The 19,000-nt window shown below is 43.3% G+C and overlaps 3 protein-coding genes across 4 annotated transcripts in view; 2 read left to right on the top strand and 1 right to left on the bottom strand.

Annotated features, from left to right (window-relative positions):
* Positions 1–4,342, bottom strand: itpa (inosine triphosphatase (nucleoside triphosphate pyrophosphatase)). The gene is given in 8 exon segments (NM_001141163.1): positions 1–691; positions 900–976; positions 2,169–2,281; positions 2,537–2,568; positions 2,671–2,744; positions 2,855–2,919; positions 3,023–3,080; positions 4,243–4,342. Coding segments are annotated over 8 exon segments (621 nt in total). The 5' UTR covers positions 4,306–4,342; the 3' UTR covers positions 1–552.
* Positions 4,343–4,489: 147 nt separating this feature from the next.
* On the top strand, positions 4,490–8,324 carry eef1aknmt (eEF1A lysine and N-terminal methyltransferase). 2 transcript variants are annotated; one of them, XM_082967988.1, is made up of 5 exons: positions 4,490–4,882; positions 5,006–5,278; positions 7,017–7,503; positions 7,746–7,914; positions 8,126–8,324. In XM_082967988.1, exons 1-3 carry the CDS (start codon positions 4,676–4,678, stop codon positions 7,074–7,076), a joined length of 540 nt encoding a protein of 179 aa, XP_082824114.1. In that variant the 5' UTR covers positions 4,490–4,675; the 3' UTR covers positions 7,077–7,503; positions 7,746–7,914; positions 8,126–8,324. The 2 variants fall into 2 exon arrangements, with proteins under 2 accessions (XP_082824114.1, XP_082824115.1); XM_082967989.1 differs by having other exon boundaries at positions 7,743–7,914.
* Positions 8,325–9,474: 1,150 nt separating this feature from the next.
* Positions 9,475–19,000, top strand: part of dnm3a (dynamin 3a) — a 50,072-nt gene continuing 40,546 nt past the window's right edge. The window contains 1 exon segment of the mRNA XM_082967857.1: positions 9,475–9,535. Within this exon segment, the coding sequence (XP_082823983.1) occupies positions 9,475–9,535 (61 nt within the window).

Genomic DNA, 19,000 nt, shown 5'->3' with positions numbered 1-19,000 from the left:
GACAGAATATTTGTGGTTTATTATACACTCCTCTTGGGACACTCCACACACTCACAGAGCCTGCCTCTCACAAATCACAAATACTGTAGTCTTGGCTTGGGGACTGCACTTTAGAAAGCAGAAAGTCTTGAACTAGAACCACATTTTGGTGCATAAAACCCACATAATCCAGATTTGATGAGCTCTTTCAGTTTGAGAAAAGCAGATTCAGTGTTCGATACAAGCGACTTGACTCTGAACAGAGAATAAACCAAATCCTTATTTTTTGATAAGGTACAAAAACAATTTATTTAAGACAAATTATGGAGGACAGAGTGTGGTCTAAACCATTGGCAGATGAGGTTAGAACTTGCTGACCAGTGTGGAACTGTCTAATCTGCACAAGTTTGTCCCTGTCTGATTGGTTAGCTGAGTCCTGACTGTTTGTTGAGCGATTGGTCAGACTAGGTAGAAGTTGCCCCTAACCACAGATGCAGAGTCAGATACGTTTTGTATCCTCCTGATGGAAAAGGTTAAGAATGGGGGTAGGGTGGTCTGACCCTAGATCAGTGGTTAGTCGTTCTGTTTCTTCTTCTTGGTGTCTGGCATGCCATTGTCGTTGGCCTGAGAGGAGAAGTGTTCGGACATGGCTGCCAGGGCTCGGTACCGATGGGATATTGTGTTCTTCACCTCCTTAGGTAGCTCAGCATAACTACAGGGACCAGAAAGAGAATGAGAGACGCAACAATCAATGAGCTGGCAATAATCACTTTCATTCGTTTTCTTCATACTGATGTTGTCAATAAATAAAATAGTCATCTACTGCCCCCCAGTGGTATAGTAGGAGAGTAATAAAGGAGTAATGAAGTGTGATACGGAAAAACACAGACTCCTGCCAGTAAAATAAAAGTCCTGCTTACGTTTTGTCAAATCCGTCTGGCTGGAAACAGGGGTCCCATCCAAAGTCTCTGGGGCCTCTAGGCTCTACAATGTGCCCCTAAACAATTAGGGGAAAAAAATACATGTTTATCAAAGCAAGCATGCAGAGTTAGTGTGGCTCAGTTGTAAAGCATGGTGCTTGCAACGCCAGGGTTGTGGGTTCGATTCCCATGGGGACCAGTACGAAGAATTACGACCAAGGAGCTAATCGTGGACTACAGGAAACAGGGGGGTGAGCACGCTGCACCATTGAGAACATCTTGACTGGCTGCATCACTGCACCACCCTCGATTGCTTGGCGCCACAATGGGTGTTGCGGACAGCCCAGTACATCACTGGGGCCGAGTTCCTTGCCATCCAGGACCTGCCATCAGGCAGTGAGAAAGGAAGGCCTGGAAAATTGTTTAAGACTCCAGCCATCCAAGCCATAGATTGTTCTCTTTGCTTCCGCATGGCAAGCGGTACCGGAGCATAATAGTCTGACACCAACAGGCTCCTGAACAGCGTCTAGCCATAGCCCATCCAACTACCTCATCCCCATACTGTATTTATTTATTTATCTTGCTCCTTTGCACCCCAGTATCTCTACTTGCACATTCATCTTCTGCACATCTACCATTCCAGTGTTTAATTGCTATATTGTAATTACTTTGCCACCATGGCCTTTATTGCCTTACCTCCCTTATCCTACCTCATTTGCACACACTGTATATAGACGTTTTCTACTGTATTATTGACTGTATGTTTGTTTATTCCATGTGTAACTGTGTTGTTGTTTGTGTCGAACTGCTTTGCTTTATCTTGGCCAGGTTGCAGTTGTAAATGAGAACTTGTTCTCAACTAGCCTACCAGGTTAAATAAAGGTGAAATAAAATACAAATTAAAAATAAGACTGCTGAAATTTGGTCAAAAATCTTTCATCTGTTGTAATGGCAAGGTATATTATGGGATTAATGTGGTATTTAGTTTTCCTGACACAAGAACAAGCCAGTTGATCAGAATACACCGTGGAGTATCATAAATGGCTGTCTGTCTAGACAGAAAAATACTTTGAAATCAGATTTTGCAGTAAAATAAATGACGTAGTTACTGCGTTTTGACTTTGTAGGGCAGTGTACATCTTTTTTGTTATTTCTTGTGCTACATGGATATTGATTACTGCATTGTTGGGTTTGGAGCTTGCAAGAAAGGCATTTTACTGTACCTGTGCACATCACATAAAAACTTTCCATTTGAAACTATATTCTGACCTCAGTTATCCCTCTGAAGAGTTGTACTGGCTCCTCTTTCCCTGGACAGAAGGCAAAGGTACACAGAGCCCAGGCTGACTTATCTTCAAACCCAGCCAACATCTTATACAGACCTGGATAGAGGGAGGGATGGTTACACAAACTCAAACCCAGGAGATTGGTGGCACCTTAATTGGGGAAGACTGGCTCGTGGTAATAGCTGGAGCGGAATGGTATCAAATACATCAAACACATGGTTTGATGCCATTCCATTAGCTCCGTTCCAGCCATTATTATGAGCCGTCCTCCCCTCAGAAGCCTCCACTGCACACTAAAACATTACATTTAAGTAACTGTACTCATTCATTCACAGATGAATCATGATTTACCTTCAGGCCTAAGTTTATCCAGGAACCATTTTCTACACACACACAAAAAAAAAAGATCCATTTTCAATAAATGAATTGTCATATTAGAGAATCTGACCACAGGCTCTACAGAGAGGTTATAGAGGCCTACTCACATATAGGGTCCTGGTAGACCTCCCATTGCTCTGAAACAAAGACATGTGTCCTCCACTATGACTGGCCCATCAACCTGAGATAATAGACACGGACAAACCAGGTCACATGAGCATTTCTACACGTATCTCTTATCCAGACCTCATTACAACAGTACACAGAAAAGAACAGTCCACAACGACACACCTGTTTTGCTGCTTCCTTACACTTCTGTATAGAGATCTCGTCTGGTTCCCCCTGGTATTCAGGCACTGAGAAAGATGGACAGTAATTTAGTCCCACATGAAGACATAACAGAGATGTATGGATTAGGTATACATCTATCTCGTCATTCCACTGAGAAAGTTAACTCACAGTCAATCTTCTTGGACACTAGTTTGTAGGGAAACTTGTCCCCCAAGATCTGAATCACCTGGTTAGACAAAGGACAGCAGTCTTTTATGATGGCATGAACTTGTGAGTTGGTCTGCAGTGTTATGTGTAAGGCTGGCGGCGCGCCGCCCCCCGCAGATCAATTCCACCCAACCCCCTCAAAATGATGATGATTCTTTTTTATGAACCCAGCTGGGGTCTCAACTTACTGTTTAGAGTTAGCATAGTAGAATACACAAGCTGCAATAAAAACATGGATTGTGTATCAGCAGTTTTTCTCTTATGTCTGTCACTCAATTAGCCCATGTCTGTGAACATTTTTTAGATTGGTAAGTTAGTCTCGCGTCCAGCTATTTAAACTTGAAGTAATCATGGTCGAATTACAGACTCATTGATATTGTTAGTCACTTTCACTCAGATATCATATTAAAAACGGCAAACATTTATATCCACCCTATAGCAAAATGTGTACAATTGCAAGAAATTAGCTGTAAAACTGCACATTTTTCTCTTCGCCCAATGACGAAATGAGTACAATTGCAGGAAATGTAAATGTTTTGCTCGCAAGTTGGGGATGTGTGCCCCAACAACATTTTGCGTAGGGCCCCCATAAGGCTAGGGCATGGATGTGGGTATGCAGACCCGCAATCCACTGCAGCCCCTACTGGTTCGATCCCAGGCTGTATCACAACCGGCCGTGATCGGGAGTCCCATAGGGCGGCGCACAATTGGCCCAGCGCCCTCCGGGTTAGGGGAGGGTTTGGCCGGGGTAGGCCGTCATTGTAAAATAAGAATATGTTCTTAACTGACTTTCCTAGTTAAATCAAATGAGGAGTTCTGATTTTTTGTGGCACCCACCCCCATCAAAGTTGCCCATCCCTGGTGTAAGACTTGGATGCCACCTGCTGGTATGGTGCTTTACTGTTAAACAGGCAGGACGCCAATAACCCAGTTCATGTTATACAGTTAATGTGTACAACCCATTGACGTAGCCTCTAAAATTAGATGAATTATACATCAAAACATTTGATCTCAGCAGGTGTAATCTAAAACTTGGCCACCACCACATTTACCCCTGTCAGACATGGCATTCTGTCAGGAGTCGGCTGGAGCCTCTAATAAACAGCTCACTTTGGAACGTTTCAATGTTCATTCCGGGCCATTTCTACAAAGAATAACAACTGATCTGAAGCATTCCCCACCTCTTCTAGTTTCTTTGCGTTTCCAGTCACGAAGACAACGGATCTCCCCGCTGGAATAGCCATGCTGAAGCCTCTTGATGTCTGGAAGATAATCACGAACGGACCAGAACACGCCGCACCGCAAAGACATCCGGCACTGCATCAGCCAATGACAGGCCACTGCCAAGAATCCTAGCAAATCAGGGTAAGGCTAGGAACTCCGCCTATTCAGGGCTATCCAATCGGAATGTTGTTGTGTACAGCTAGAAATAATGTCCGGGTGAACAAACCATGTCGGGAAGACGGTAAACTAAAAGAACGGCATATTTTGGACAAAATGACGATACAACAATTGCTATCCATGGACTGTAAGTTAGTAAGTTAACAGTTATGATATCCTGCAAGTGACTGAATCTTAGCTAACTTGTTTAAAGCTATTTGGAAGTTACCATACATGTTTGTTGAAGTAGCCTATAGAGACCAGGATACACCTTGCTACATAATGAAGATGAGTCTTCTAACTCGCACTACCGAGGAGTTCAGCTCCACTGAGTACTGGGAACACTTCTTCAAGAAGAGAGGAGAGAAGGCTTTTGACTGGTATGGAGACTACAACAAACTCTGTGGCATGCTGCTGAAATACATCAAACCTCGGGATAAGGTGAGAACCTAGGCTTACATCAAAGGCACCCTAACCATCTGTGGCACCACTTTTACTTCCTGAACCTGAAATCCATGTACAGGACATGTCTTCTATTTGTCTGTCACTTGTCTTGTCTCCCAGATCTTGGTGGGGGGTTGTGGTAACTCTGAGCTGAGTGAGCAGCTGTATGACGTCAGCTACAGACATCTGACCAACATTGACATCAGTGAGACGGTGGTGAATCACATGAACCAGAAGAATGCCAAGCTTCACCAAGACCTGACCTTTCAGAAGGTGGATGCCACACAGACACCCTATGAGGACGGAAGCTACCAAGTTACACTGGACAAGGGGACACTGGACGCCGTGGCCTCCCAGGAGGAGGGGGTTCTAGCTGGGAGGATGCTGGCTGAGGTGGGTTGGGGGTGTGAGGATGTGGAGTTGTTAGACAGGGATTATAACAGGGCTTTAACCAAAGCCAGCAGCCCTGCACATAGAGTTGCACTCCAGGAGTGTTGTCTGTTAGTAAAATGTGTCTGATAGTAACTGTCCAGTGAAAATCACACTTTAAAAGGTTAATATTCTGTTAACTCATACCCAAATAATGTTGTTGACTCGTCCTATACTCATATTTGTGGTCAAATTATACATTGTAGGAAAAAAAACAGTTAAATATCCCCACCTTAAACTTGTATATCAAACAGACTGTTTCAAAATTGCTTGATATTTCCTCATAGAGTATGATGTCATACTGTTTAGGAGGATGAGCTGGCCAATCAGCGGTCTACTTGCGTTTAATATTTTTTTTAAACCGGTATACACCCATACCATTCCAACACAGAAAAGCTGCTTTTTAACATACTTAATAAATAAAAAAGTTGGAAGGAAAACTACTTAACTCGTATTGTAATTATAGGTCATATTTCATAGAAATCTGGAAACACTGGACAGTCACTTTAAAGCTCCAATCATTTTATACCATGGATGGTCAGTCCTTGCATCCATAGCTCTGTCTATGAATTTGAGAGTAGGTACTTATCCCTTAGCTTTTTAGCAAAACAGGAGTGGGGACAACACTTTATTATTTCAAGCTTTAAAGTTGAAGAGCGTTTTCAAAATGATTGAAATGTAACTGTATGTGGGCTGGACTCTGAGGCTCCGTTGTCTGGATGATCCGTAGAACCTATGTCCATCCCGGAGATGTGCCAAGGGGAGGATGGCTCCCCGTAAGGCTTCCTGCGGTGGCAGACCTGTCTGCGGTGAGAGAGTGCCAGGCGTACGCCATGCTGAGACAGAGGCTCAATATGGGCACAGACTCCACCTCTACCCCCTTGTTGACCCTCTGCCATGCCCCCACCGGGTGACCCCCGCTACACCCTTACCATACAGGACTGCCCGCTAGAGCCAAGATGCCCGTGCCAATCACTTTGCCATTTTCATAGGAGAGACATTGGACTTATCATACATGTCACACCAGTGGGAAAATCTCTAAATATATGGATATTACTATTTGTCTGCTCCTGGCTACAGTCTAAATCTGAATCCCAAATCGCCCACTTGCCCCTCAGCACTCCATTTGCGCATTGACGCGCGCCTCGGCCATGCACGTGTCCCAAAACTGAGGGAGTGAAAAGGAACAATGGTGTAAGGGGCTAATTTGACCCTCTGATAGCCACTTCCACTGAACCAGCACGCATGCAGGCTCTAGGACGAAGTGCTATCCCGACACGTACCACGATATGTTTGGAGTTTGCGCAATTTAATACAAAAGAATAGACGCGTGCCTAACTATATAAAAAGTGCATTTGTTTGTTTGATTTTGAGGTTTGACACGTAACAAATGAAATCCCTCCCAAATTAAATGTTTAACGGTTACTGGGGTTTATATCTTATTAAACAACATGGGGAATGTGTTCATTTGAATTTAATGCTCGTTTTATTATTTCAATGCGGAACATAATTGCCTCATTCATGTCACGACTGTGTCCCGAAGTTGAAGGGTTTATTGATCTCCTTGCCACTCTCTGTAAGTCATTTTGGAGTTTCGTCAGCAACACCTGACAATGGAGGGCCCGCCGAACGAGTTGGTAGGGGCGAGGGGGTTGTTTGGGATTCACAGTAAACCTTGTTCTTCCTGTGTCAATCCCCACAGTGCCTCAGGGCAGAGAGTGTGATTGGCTTTATGGCTCAGCTGAGGGTCGTGGCCAACTAGCAGCTAGTGCTAACTTCAGGTGACTGGACAGATGCATCGCCATGACAGCCAGTCAGAGCTCTCTCCCATGGGGATGGAACTCGCCCCCCACTGGGATGCCAGCCAATCAGCAGGTAGGGAATTTGTTATTATTCCATTTTTTTATCTTTATTTATTTCTCTATTTTCTCCCCCTTATCCCTTCAACAGTTTTCCCCCTTTCTCCATCCCTGGCCCCGTCTCTCTCCCTGTATATGTTCCGTTCCTGTCGGTGGGAGGTGAGCCAGGTTGGAGGGAGGTAGTGAGTCGTGGTAACAGTGTTCTGAGTGGTCAGTACTCTGTAGAGGATCTGAGAGGAGAGGACGGTCATCTCTACTGCAGACTAGTGTTCCTGTTTAATGATGGACTGGTCCAGTCAGAGAGCTGCCTCACTGACCCCACAACCACAGGTACTGTCTCTCTCTCTCTCTCACTCACTCACTCACTCACTCACTCACTCACTCACTCACTCACTCACTCACTCACTCACTCACTCACTCACTCACACACTCACACACTCACACACACTCACACTCACACTCACACTCACACTCACACTCACACTCACACTCACACTCTCACACACACACTGTGTTTTGATTACTTAATGCCTGAGTTCATTGGCTAATAGTCTTTTTACATCGACCAGCAGCCTCCTCTCAGAAGATGAGCAGAAGGAAAGCCCTCTGCCCCTCCCCCCGTGCCCTCTCAGACACCAGGTGGCACCCTGGCGGGGGATAAGGGTTTGGTCTGTTGTGCCCACCACAGGGTCATGGTGGCTGGCCTTGCCATGCTAGGGGTGGGCTCCAACCACAACAAAGGTAGGTGTGTCTACAAGTCAATCGCTTCGTGCCTATCCACACACACCTGTCAAACACCGGTCTGTGTTTGACACTTTTTCTCAAATGTACTTTTATTTGCCTGCAGGAATTTGTCACTTGACACTTCAGGTCTGATGAATCAGCAAAATATATTCTGTCTGTCATGTCTCCTCGAACCACCACCTCTGTCTGTCCCACCTTCCCTCTCTAGATGTCCTAGTGTCAGTGCTCCTGGTGGGGCTGGGTGGAGGAGGGCTGGAGCTGGACCCTGCGGTGCTGGACCTGAAGGTTGCATGAGGAGAGGAGGATGAGAAGGAGGAGAAGAGGGGAAGACCTTGTGAACAAGTATCATGATCTCATACTTTACTGTATACAAAATAAAATCAAGTAAAGAATGTTTTATTCTCAAACTTCTCTCTGGTGTTTATTGATGATGAACCCTGCAGTGATTTTCTCAGGGTTACAGTTGCGTTTGAAAATATTTTATTTTCTATCAGACTTTAACTATCTTATATGTTGCACAGATGCCTCACCTTCTGATTTTAGACTGCAGTCCCTCACACACTCTCTCTCTCTCACTGCTGAAGAGTGCAGCAGTGTTATTTACAGTAGATGAATCTTGCAGCATGTTCACAGTATCTCTGCGTGTTGGGTGCATTGAAGGGTGTGATTTATAACCCTGGACTTGAGGCGGGAATATTTTCTGTCTGTCAAGCCAAACCAATATTATAATTAGCTAAAATGTCTGTATCGTAAAAACGTATGAAAAACATTTAACCTTCATTTAAGGTTAGGGTTAGGCATACGGTTAGTAGTGTGGTTAAGATTAGGTTTAAAATCAGATTTTATGAAGATAAATTGTAGAAATGGGCGGGGTTTATGACTGACGACCCGTTAATGTTAGCTGCCTGTCAGATGAATCGAACTGTTTTCGAATTGTTCCTTAGAACCGAGTCGAACCAGAACTAAAGTCCACCGGAGGAAATGTTAACTTCACGATTCTCTCTTTGACTTTTAGGGACTTTTCGAAACAATAGGCTATAAATAAACACGGTGTAGCTTGCTGGACGGACGTTTGGGTCAGGCTTGGGCACGCGGTGACTGGACCAGTGTTAGTTGCCAACTAATTGGACTGGAGTCACTACTTGACAGTTGGTTAAGTAATCAGCAAGACAAGGCAAAAATGACAACTAGCAAAACAAATAAAAATATAAATAATTGATAGATATACAAACGTTATATTTGTGTTTTAGTGGCATGCGGACCGGGCAGGTGGCTAACGTTAATAAACATCACTCAGCACTTGAAGTAGCTGTTACATTTAGCTAAGCTCCTTTCACTTTTTGTTGTCGGCTAACGTTAGCTATCAATCTTGAAACTATCCCAATAACATTAAAATTGTTCTCTTTGACTGTCTTCATATTTTCTCAGTTTTACTGAACCATAGTGTTTGGATGGTGTTGTGTGTGCAGGTGGTTGAAAGTTGGATGGACAGCTCCGTCACCATGGGCAACCAGGGGATGGAGGAGCTCATCCTCTTGGTCAACAGGTTTCAGCACCATGGACCAGAGCTGCAACCTGGACCTGCCACATATAGCTGTAGTTGGCAGCCAGAGCGCAGGCAAGAGCTCATTCTTGGAGAACTTTGTTGGCAGGTATAGTAGTCTGATATAATGATCAACAACACATCAGATAAACCATCCATAATGTTATTCAATAATCGGTTACTCAGATGCTGTCTGTTTTGAGTTTGGCAGAGATTCAGGAGGGCCTACAGCAGCACCTAGATCTTCTGCACAGATTCTGCCAGACCTGGGCCCTGACAGTAAATCTCAGTAAGACCATAATAATGGTGTTCCTAAAAAGGTCCAGTCGCCAGGACCAAAAATACAAGTTCCATCTAGACACCATTGCCCTAGAGCACACAACAAACTATACATACCTTGGCCTAACTTCCACAAAGCTGTGAACGATCTGAGAGACAAGGCAAGAAGGGCATTGTATGCCATCAAAAGGAACATAAAATTCGACATACCAATTAGGATCTGACTAAAAATACTTGAATCAGTTATAGAACCCATTGCCCTTTATTGCTGTGAGGTCTGGGGTTCGCTCACCAACCAAGAATTCACAAAATGGGACAAACACCAAATTGAGACTCTGCATGCAGAATTCTGCAAAAATATCCTCCATGTACAACGTAAAACACCAAATAATGCATGCAGAGCAGAATTAGGCCGATACCCGCTAATTATCAAAATCCAGAAAAGAGACGTTAAATTCTACAACCACCTAAAAGGAAGCGATTCCCAAACCTTCCATAACAAAGCCATCACCTACAGAGAGATGAAGCTGGAGAAGAGTCCCCTAAGCAAGCTGGTCCTGGAGCTCTGATCACAAACACAAACAGACCCCACAGAGCCTCAGGACAGCAACACAATTAGACCCAACCAAATCATGAGAAAACAAAAAGATAATTACTTGACACATTGGAAAGAATTAACAAAAAAACAGAAAACTAGAATGCTATTTGGCCCTAAACAGAGAGTACACAGTGGCAGAATACCTGACCACTGTGACTGACCCAAACTTAAGGAAAGCTTTGACTATGTACAGACTCAGTGAGCATAGCCTTGCTATTGAGAAAGGCCGCCGTAGGCAGACCTGGCTCTCAAGAAAAGACAGGCTATGTGCACACTGCCCACAAAATGAGGTGGAAACTGAGCTACACTTCCTAACCTCCTGCCAAATGTATGACCATATTAGAGATACATATTTCCCTCAGATTACACAGACCCACAAAGAATTCAAAACAAACACGATTTTGATAAACTCCCATATCTACTGGGTGAAATACCACAGTGTGCCATCACAGCAGCAAGATTTGTGACCTGTTTCCACAAGAAAAGGGCAACCGGTGAAGAACAAACACCAATGTAAATACAACCCATATTTATGTGTATTTATTTTCCCTTTTGTACTCTAACCATTTGCACATAGTTACAACACTGTGTATATACATAATACGACATTTGTAATGTCTTTATTTTTTTTTTTTTACTTTTGTGAGTTTAATGTTTACTGTTCATTTTTATTGTTTATTTCACTTTGTATATTATCTACTTCACTTGCTTTGGCAATGTTAACATATGTTTCCCTTGCCAATAAAGCCCCTTGCATTGAATTGAATGATTCATGGCTCCCAACAGTTGAGCTCTCCAAATGAATGCACATGGCAGACAGACAGCCTCTCCTATTCAGTGAGGGCTGGCATGGATTGTTTACTAAACCCTGTGCCAATGTAGCTGTGTTTGTGAATCAGAGCTTTCTCAGTAGTAGTCAGTCACCCACCAATAATTAGTTCAGTTATGCGACAATAGGCATGATGCTTAACAAGTGTTTTCAGAGCAAATGTGCAGATATGAGAGAGAGGAGACAATGAGACACACTTTCTCGCACTCTCTTTCTCTCGCTCTCTTGTAGGGTTGGTATGGGAGACTGAAGTATGGATACCTGAAATGGCTTTGTGACAGTAGTGATGATGGCTGTGTGACAGTGACCAGCACTTGGTTGCTTATAAACCAGGAGCCCTGGTCAAAATTATTGTACTAAATAGGGAATAGGGTGCCATTTGGGATGCAATCACTGATGCCTGAATCCAGCCCAGTTTCTCCAGCCCTGAGTGTCAGTCCCTGCTTCCTGCAGGCGTGTTGGATTACAGCTGGATTAAAAATGGTAGGATACTATAAAAGAAACTCTGAAGCAAGACAACAGGAAAATGGTGGCACCCTGAATTTGGAATAAAAGACTAGAAATAAGTGATTTCACCCATTATTTCTTTGTAGAGTTTATACTGTAGCCTGAGTGGGGGCGGCAGGTAGACTAGCGGTTAAGAGCGTTGGGCCAGTAACCGAAAGGTTGCAGGGCCTCTGCTAAATTACTGAAATGTAAATGTAATGTAAAATGAGTGTGGGGTCGTTTTGACATTGCGATATAGATGCATTGTATAGTTGCTTCAGCAGGGCTGTTAAACATGTTTCAGCTTCCAATGTTGTGTTTATACCCGCTCTTGTCTTTTAACACTAGAACCGCCTGGCCTTTCAGCATATAAGTACCAGCTAGAGAATGTTGCTGGGCGTCACCTTTAGCATATGCATCAGATGCATATCAACCCGCAAGGTGCACAAACATGCTTGATAAATACATGCTTGATAAATAGTTCATAAACTAAAGTAAGGGATTAATTGCATGAAGAAATATTTATGGAAATATATCAATAAAAAAACAAGTTATTTGTTTCGATAGAGTCAAGGATATGTTTTGTATAATTCTACAAAGTCCTATAAAAAACATAGTTCTAAAGCCTAGTTGTATCTCTTACAATAAAAACAGTGCAATCCATTTGATCAACTTTACTTGTAGATACGATTAGTAATAGAGTTATAGTAAATAATAAAGACCAGTTACAGCTTCTGTTGACAAAGTAGAAACTAAAAATATAATAATAATATAACCAGCCAGGTGACAGGTGAAATGATTTGCAGTATTCCTAAACAAAAGCACCAGTGCATGAACAATAGTAAAGGATGAATTGCATAAAGAAATATTTATGTAAATATATTCATGACAAGATATAAAAAACAACATTTGTTGATTGCATCTTACACTGTTTTGTGCCCTTATACTCGTGCCTTTACACATGAATCAATCTCGTCTTCTCTTTATGCTTCGGGTCCACAGTCAGCACACAGCTTTGGGATTTGTGTAAGCAAGCCCCACAAACAAATCGGTTGCACTGCACACAGTTTATGGGCCTTGTTTTGTGTACACCTGCCGACTTGACATTGTGTCTTGTTTTTCCCAGAGTGGGAGCTGTGGTGCTTGGGGAACACACACACACACACACACACACACACACACACACACACACACACACACACACACACACACACACACACACACACACACACACACACACACACACACACACACACACACACACACACACACACACACACACCCACACACCCACACACACAACACAAACACACACACACACAAACAAACAAACAAACAAAAAAGGCTAAAAGCAACACATCGCAGGGTCCATCAGTAACAATGGCCCATTTGCCTGGAGCCAGTAAAAACATGTCGGGCCAGTGGATCTCGTCAGGCACTGGCCCGACCTGGCTAGTAACTTCTCAGCGCATTTGCCATAGAAAACTGCGGATGCCGTGTCGCGGTCAGCACCGCATTGTTCACAGCACCGCATTGTTCGATTTGGATGAGGATTTCTACTTCAATGAGCTTTCTTCTTCAATTTACATACTTCTCATCCCGGAACCGGCCCAAACTCCGACACTCGAAGAAGGAAGAGGCAACGTTATAGAGGCTGATGTGTGAGATACCTGACAAGACTACATCGGTGAGTGGATTAACCACCTCTACCCTCCATTCTATTGGCGAACGTGCAATCACTGGAGAATAAACTGGACGAGCTCCGTTCGAGACTTTCCTATTCACGTGATCTGAAGAACTGTAATATACTATATTTCTTTGTTAACAACAGCTGGTGTGCAATCTCTAATATTAAGGAAGTCTCGAGGTTCTGCTCACCTGAGTTAGAATACCTCATGGTAAGGTGTAGACCATGCTATTTACCTAGAGAGTTTTCATCTATATTTTTCGTGCTGTCTACTTACCACCACAAACCGATCCTGGCACTAAGAGCGCGCTCAACAAGCTGTATAGGGCTGTAAGCAAACAAGAAAATGCTCACCCAGAGGTGGCGCTCCTAGTGGCCGGTATTTTTAATGCAGGAAAACTGAAATCCGACTTACGTCATTTCTACCAGCATGTCACCTGTACAAATAGAGGTGAAGAAACTCTATATCAACTTTACTCCACACACAGAGACACATCAAAGCTCTCTCTCGCCCTCCATTTGGAAATATCTGACCATAACTTTATCCTCCTGATTCCTACTTATAAGCAAAAACTCAAACAGGAAGTACCAGTGATGCGCTCAATACAGAAGTGGTCTGATGAAGGGGATGCTGAGCTACAGGACTACTTTTTCGCTATCAGTGACTGGAATATGTTCTGGGAATTATCTGATGGCATTGAGGAGTTTACCGGCTTCATTAATAAGTGCATTGATGATATCGTCCCCACAGTGACCGTACGTACATATCCCAACCAGAAGCCAGGGATTACAAGCAACATCTGCACTGAGCTAAAGGGTAGAGCTGCCGCTTTCAAGTAGCGGGACAATAATCCAGACGCTTACAATAAATCCCGCTACACCCTTCGACGGACTATCAAACAGGCATATACAGGACTAAGATCGAATCCTACTACACCGGCTCTGACGCTTGTCGAATGTGGCAGGGCTTGCAAACTATCATGGATTACAAAGGGAAACCCAGCAATGAGCTGCCTAGTGACACGAGCCTATTAGAGGAACAGATCCACAGATAACGCAATCTTTATTGCACTCAACATTAACCATTCCCACCTGGACAAAAGGAACACCTATGTGAGAATGCTGTTCATTGACTACAGCTCAACGTTCAACACCACAGTGCCCTCCAAGACCCTGGGACAGAACACCTCCCCCTGCATTGGATCCTGGATGTCCTGACGGGACGCCCCCAGGTGGTGAGGGTAGGCAACAACACATCCACCACGCTGACCCTCAACACGGGGGTGCCTCAGGGGTGCGTGCTTAGTCTCCTCCTTCACTCCCTGTTCACCCATGATTACATGGCCGCTCACGACACGTCAGTGGTAGGCCTGATCACCAACAACGATGAGACAGTCTATAGGCAGGAGGTCACATTGCCAGGACAACAACCACTCCCTCAACGTCAGCAAGACAAAGAAGCTGATCGTGGACTACAGGAAACAGAGGCCCAAGCATGCCCCCATTCACATCGACAGGGATGTAGTGGAGCGAGTCGAGAGTTCCTCGGTGTCCACATCCCTAAGGACCTACAGTATCATGGTCCAAATACACCAACACAGTCGTGAAGCAGGCACGACAACACCTCTTCCCCCTCAGGAGGCTGAAAAAATGTGGCATGGGCCCACAGATCCTCAAAAAGTTCTACAGCTGCACCATTGAGAGCATTTTGACTGGCTGCATCACCGCTTGGTATGGCAACTGCTTGGCATTCGACCGCAAGGAGATACAGAGGGTAGTGCATATGGCCCAGTACATCACTGGGGCGGGGCTCCCTGCCACCCAGGACCTCTATACGAGGCGGTGTCAGAGGAAGGCCCTAAATATTGTCAAAGACTCCAGCCACCCAAGTCTCTGCTACTGCACTGCAAATGGTACCGGAGCGCTAAGTCTGGGACCAAAAGACTCCTGAACAGCTTCTACCCCAAAGCAATAAGACTGCTGAACAGTTAATCACAGGGATACCCTGGCTGAATAGTTAATCAAATGGAAGACCCAGAGTTACCTCTGCTGCAGAGGATAAGTTCATTAGAGTTAACTGCACCTCAGAAATTGCAGCCCAAATAAATGCTTCACAGAGTTCAAGTAACAGACATATCTCAACATCAACTGTTTAGAGACGGCGTGAATCAGGCCCTCATGGTCGAATTGCTGCAAAGAAACCACTACTAAAGGACACTAATAACAAGAAGAGACTTGCTTGGGTCAAGAAACACATTAGACCGGTGGAAATCTATCCTTTGGTCTGATGAATCCAAATTTGAGATTTTCGGTTCCATCTGCCGTGCCTTTGTGAGACGCAGAGTAGATGAACAGATGATCTCTGCATGTGTGGTTCCCACCGTGAAGCATGGAGGAGGATGTGTGATGGTGTGGGGGTGTTTTGCTGGTGACACTGTTGGTAATTCTTTTAGAATTCAAGGCACACTTAACCAGCATGGCTACCACAGCATTCTGCAGCAATACGCCATCCCATCTGGTTTGCGCTTAGTGGGACTATCATTTGTTTTTCAACAGGACAATGACCCAACATACCTCCTGTCACACCCTGACCAGGTAAAGAGGTCATTTGCCATAGTAAAATGGTCAGGGCGTGGCAGGGGGTTGTTTTTTTGGGGTTTTCTGTTTCTATGTGGGAGTGTCCTAGTTTTCTATTTCTATGTGTTGTTTTTCCATGTTTGGCCGGGTATGGTTTCAAATCAGAGGCAGGTGTCTTTCGTTGTCTCTGATTGGAAGCCATACTTAGGCAGCCTGTTTTCCTTTGGGGTTTGTGGATAGTTGTTTCCGTTTAGTCTAGTGTACCTGACGGGACTGTTGTTGGTCGTTTTTTTTAATTTATTTTTTAAAATTGTCTTCATTAAAGAATTAAGAATGAGCACTATCCACGCTGCGTCTTGATCTCCATTCAACGACCCCTGTGACACCTCCAGGCTGTGCAAGGGCTATTTGACCAAGAAGGAGAGTCATGGAGGGCTGCATCAGATGACGTGACCTCCACAATCCCCCGACCTCAACCCAATTGAGATGGTTTGGGATCAGTTAGACCGCAGAATGAAGGAAAAGCAGCCAACAAGTGCTCAGCGTATGTGGAAACTCCTTCAAGACTGTTGGAAAATAATTCCTAATGAAGCTGGTTGAGAGAATGCCAAGAGTGTGCAAAGCTGTCATCAAGGCAAAGGATGGCAAAGGATGAAGAATCTAAAATCTAAAATCTATTTTGATTTGTTTAATACTTTTTGGTTACTACATGTTTCCATGTGTTATTTAATAGTTTTTATGTCTTCACTATTATTCTGCAATGTAGAAAAGAGTAAAAATAAAGAAAAACCCTTGAATGAGTAAGTGTGTCCAAACTTTTGACTGGTACTGTATATATATATATATATATATATATATATATATATATATATATATATATATATATATATATATATATATATATATATATATGTATATGCTAGGAGGATGATGATCACTCAGTCTCATACCCTCTTACTCTCATAAGGGGAAGAAATGGAATTCCTTCCATATCAGTCACCAACTAGTCCCTATGAGTTGGACCGCAGAGTGAAGGAAAATCAGCCAACAAGTGCTCAGCATACATGGGAACTCCTTCAAGACTGTTGGAAAACATTCTAGGTGAAGCTGGTTGAGAGAATGCCAAGAGTGTCTAAAGCTGTCATCAAGGCAAAGGGTGGCTACTATGAAGAATCTCAAAAATTAAATATATTTTGATTTAACTCTTTTTTGGTTACTACATGATTCCATATGTGTTATTTCATGGTTTTGATGTCTTCACTATTATTCTACAATGTAGAAAATAGCAAAAATTAAGAAAATTCCATGAATGAGTAAGTGTGTCCAAACTTTTGACTAGTACTCTGTGTGTGTGTGTGTCTGTGCGTGTGTGTGTGTTTAAATATATATATATATATACAGTTGAAGTCGGAAGTTTACATACACTTAGTTTGGAGTCATTAAAACTTGTTTTTCAACCACTCCACAAATTTCTTGTTAACAAACTATAGTTTTGGCAGGTCAGTTAGGACATCTACTTCGTGCATGACACAAGTAATTGTTCCAACAATTGTTTACAGACAGATTATTTCACTTATAATTCACTGTATCACAATAACAGTGGGTCAGAAGTTTACATACATTAAGTTGACTGTGCCTTTAAACAGCTTGGAAAATTCCAGAAAATGATGTAATGGCTTTAGAAGCTTCTGATAGGCTAATTTAGATAATTTCAGTCAATTGGATGTGTACCTGTGGATGTATTTCAAGGCCTACCTTCAAACTCAGTGCATCTTAGTTTGACATCATGGGAAAATCAAAAGAAATCAGCCAAGACCTCAGAAAAAAATTGTAGACCTCCACAAGTCTGGTTCATCCTTGGGAGCAATTTCCAAACGCCTGAAGGTACCACGTTCATCTGTACAAACAATAGTACGCAAGTATAAACACCATGGGACCACCCAGCCGTCATATCGCTCAGGAAGGAGACGCGTTCTGTCTCCTAGAGGTGAACGTACTTTTGTGTGAAAAGTGCAAATCAATCCCAGAACAACAGCAAAGGACCTTGTGAAGATGCTGGAGGAAACAAGTACAAAAGTATCTATATCCACAGTAAAACGAGTCCTATATCAACAAAACCTGAAAGGCCGCTCAGCAAGGAAGAAGCCACTGTTCAAAACTGCCATAAAAAAGCCAGACTACGGTTTGCAACTGCACATGGGGACAAAGATCGACATTTTGGAGATATGTCCTCTGGTCTTCTGAAACAAAAATAGAACTGTTTGGCCATAATGAACATTGTTATGTTTGGAGGAAAAGGGGGGAGGCTTGCAAGCCGACGAACACCATCCCGACCGTGAAGCACGGGGGTGGCAGCATCATGTTGTGGGAGTCCTTTGCTGCAGGAGGGACTGGTGCACTTCACAAAATAGATGGCATCATGAGGAAGGGAAATTATGTGGATATATTGAAGCAACATCTCAAGACATCAGTCAGGAAGTTAAAGCTTGGTCGCAAATGGGTCTTCCAAATGGACAATGACCCCAAGCATACTTCCAAAGTTGTGGCAAAATGGCTTAAGGACAACAAAGACAAGGTATTAGAGTGACCATCACAAAGCACTGATCTCAATCCTATGGAAAATGTGTGGGCAGAACTGAAAAAGCGTGTGCGAGCAAGGAGGCCTACAAACTTGACTCAGTTACACCAGCTCTGTCAGGAGGAATGTGCCAAAATTCACCCAATTTATTGTGGGACGCTGGTAGAAGGCTACCTGAAACGTTTGACCCAAGTTAAACAATTTAAAGGCAGTGCTACCAAATACTAATTGAGTGTATGTAAACTTCTGACCCACTGGAAATGCGATGAAAGAAATACAAGTTGAAATAAATCATTCTCTCTACTATTATTCTGACATTTCACGTTCTTAAAATAAAGTGGTGATCCTAACTGACCTAAAACAGGGAATTTTTACTCTGATTAAATGTCAGGAATTGTGAAAAACGGAGTTTAATTGTATTTGGCTAAGGTGTATGTGAACTTCTGACTTCAACTGTATATATGTGTATATATATGTGTATATATATATATATATATATATATGTC

This window comes from Salmo salar, chromosome 23, assembly GCF_965601325.2.
Source record: "Salmo salar chromosome 23, fSalSal1, whole genome shotgun sequence".
In the NCBI taxonomy this organism is placed as follows: domain Eukaryota; kingdom Metazoa; phylum Chordata; class Actinopteri; order Salmoniformes; family Salmonidae; genus Salmo; species Salmo salar.
The sequence above is the reverse complement of the archived record's forward strand: the minus strand, read 5'-3'. Positions and strand labels throughout refer to the sequence as shown.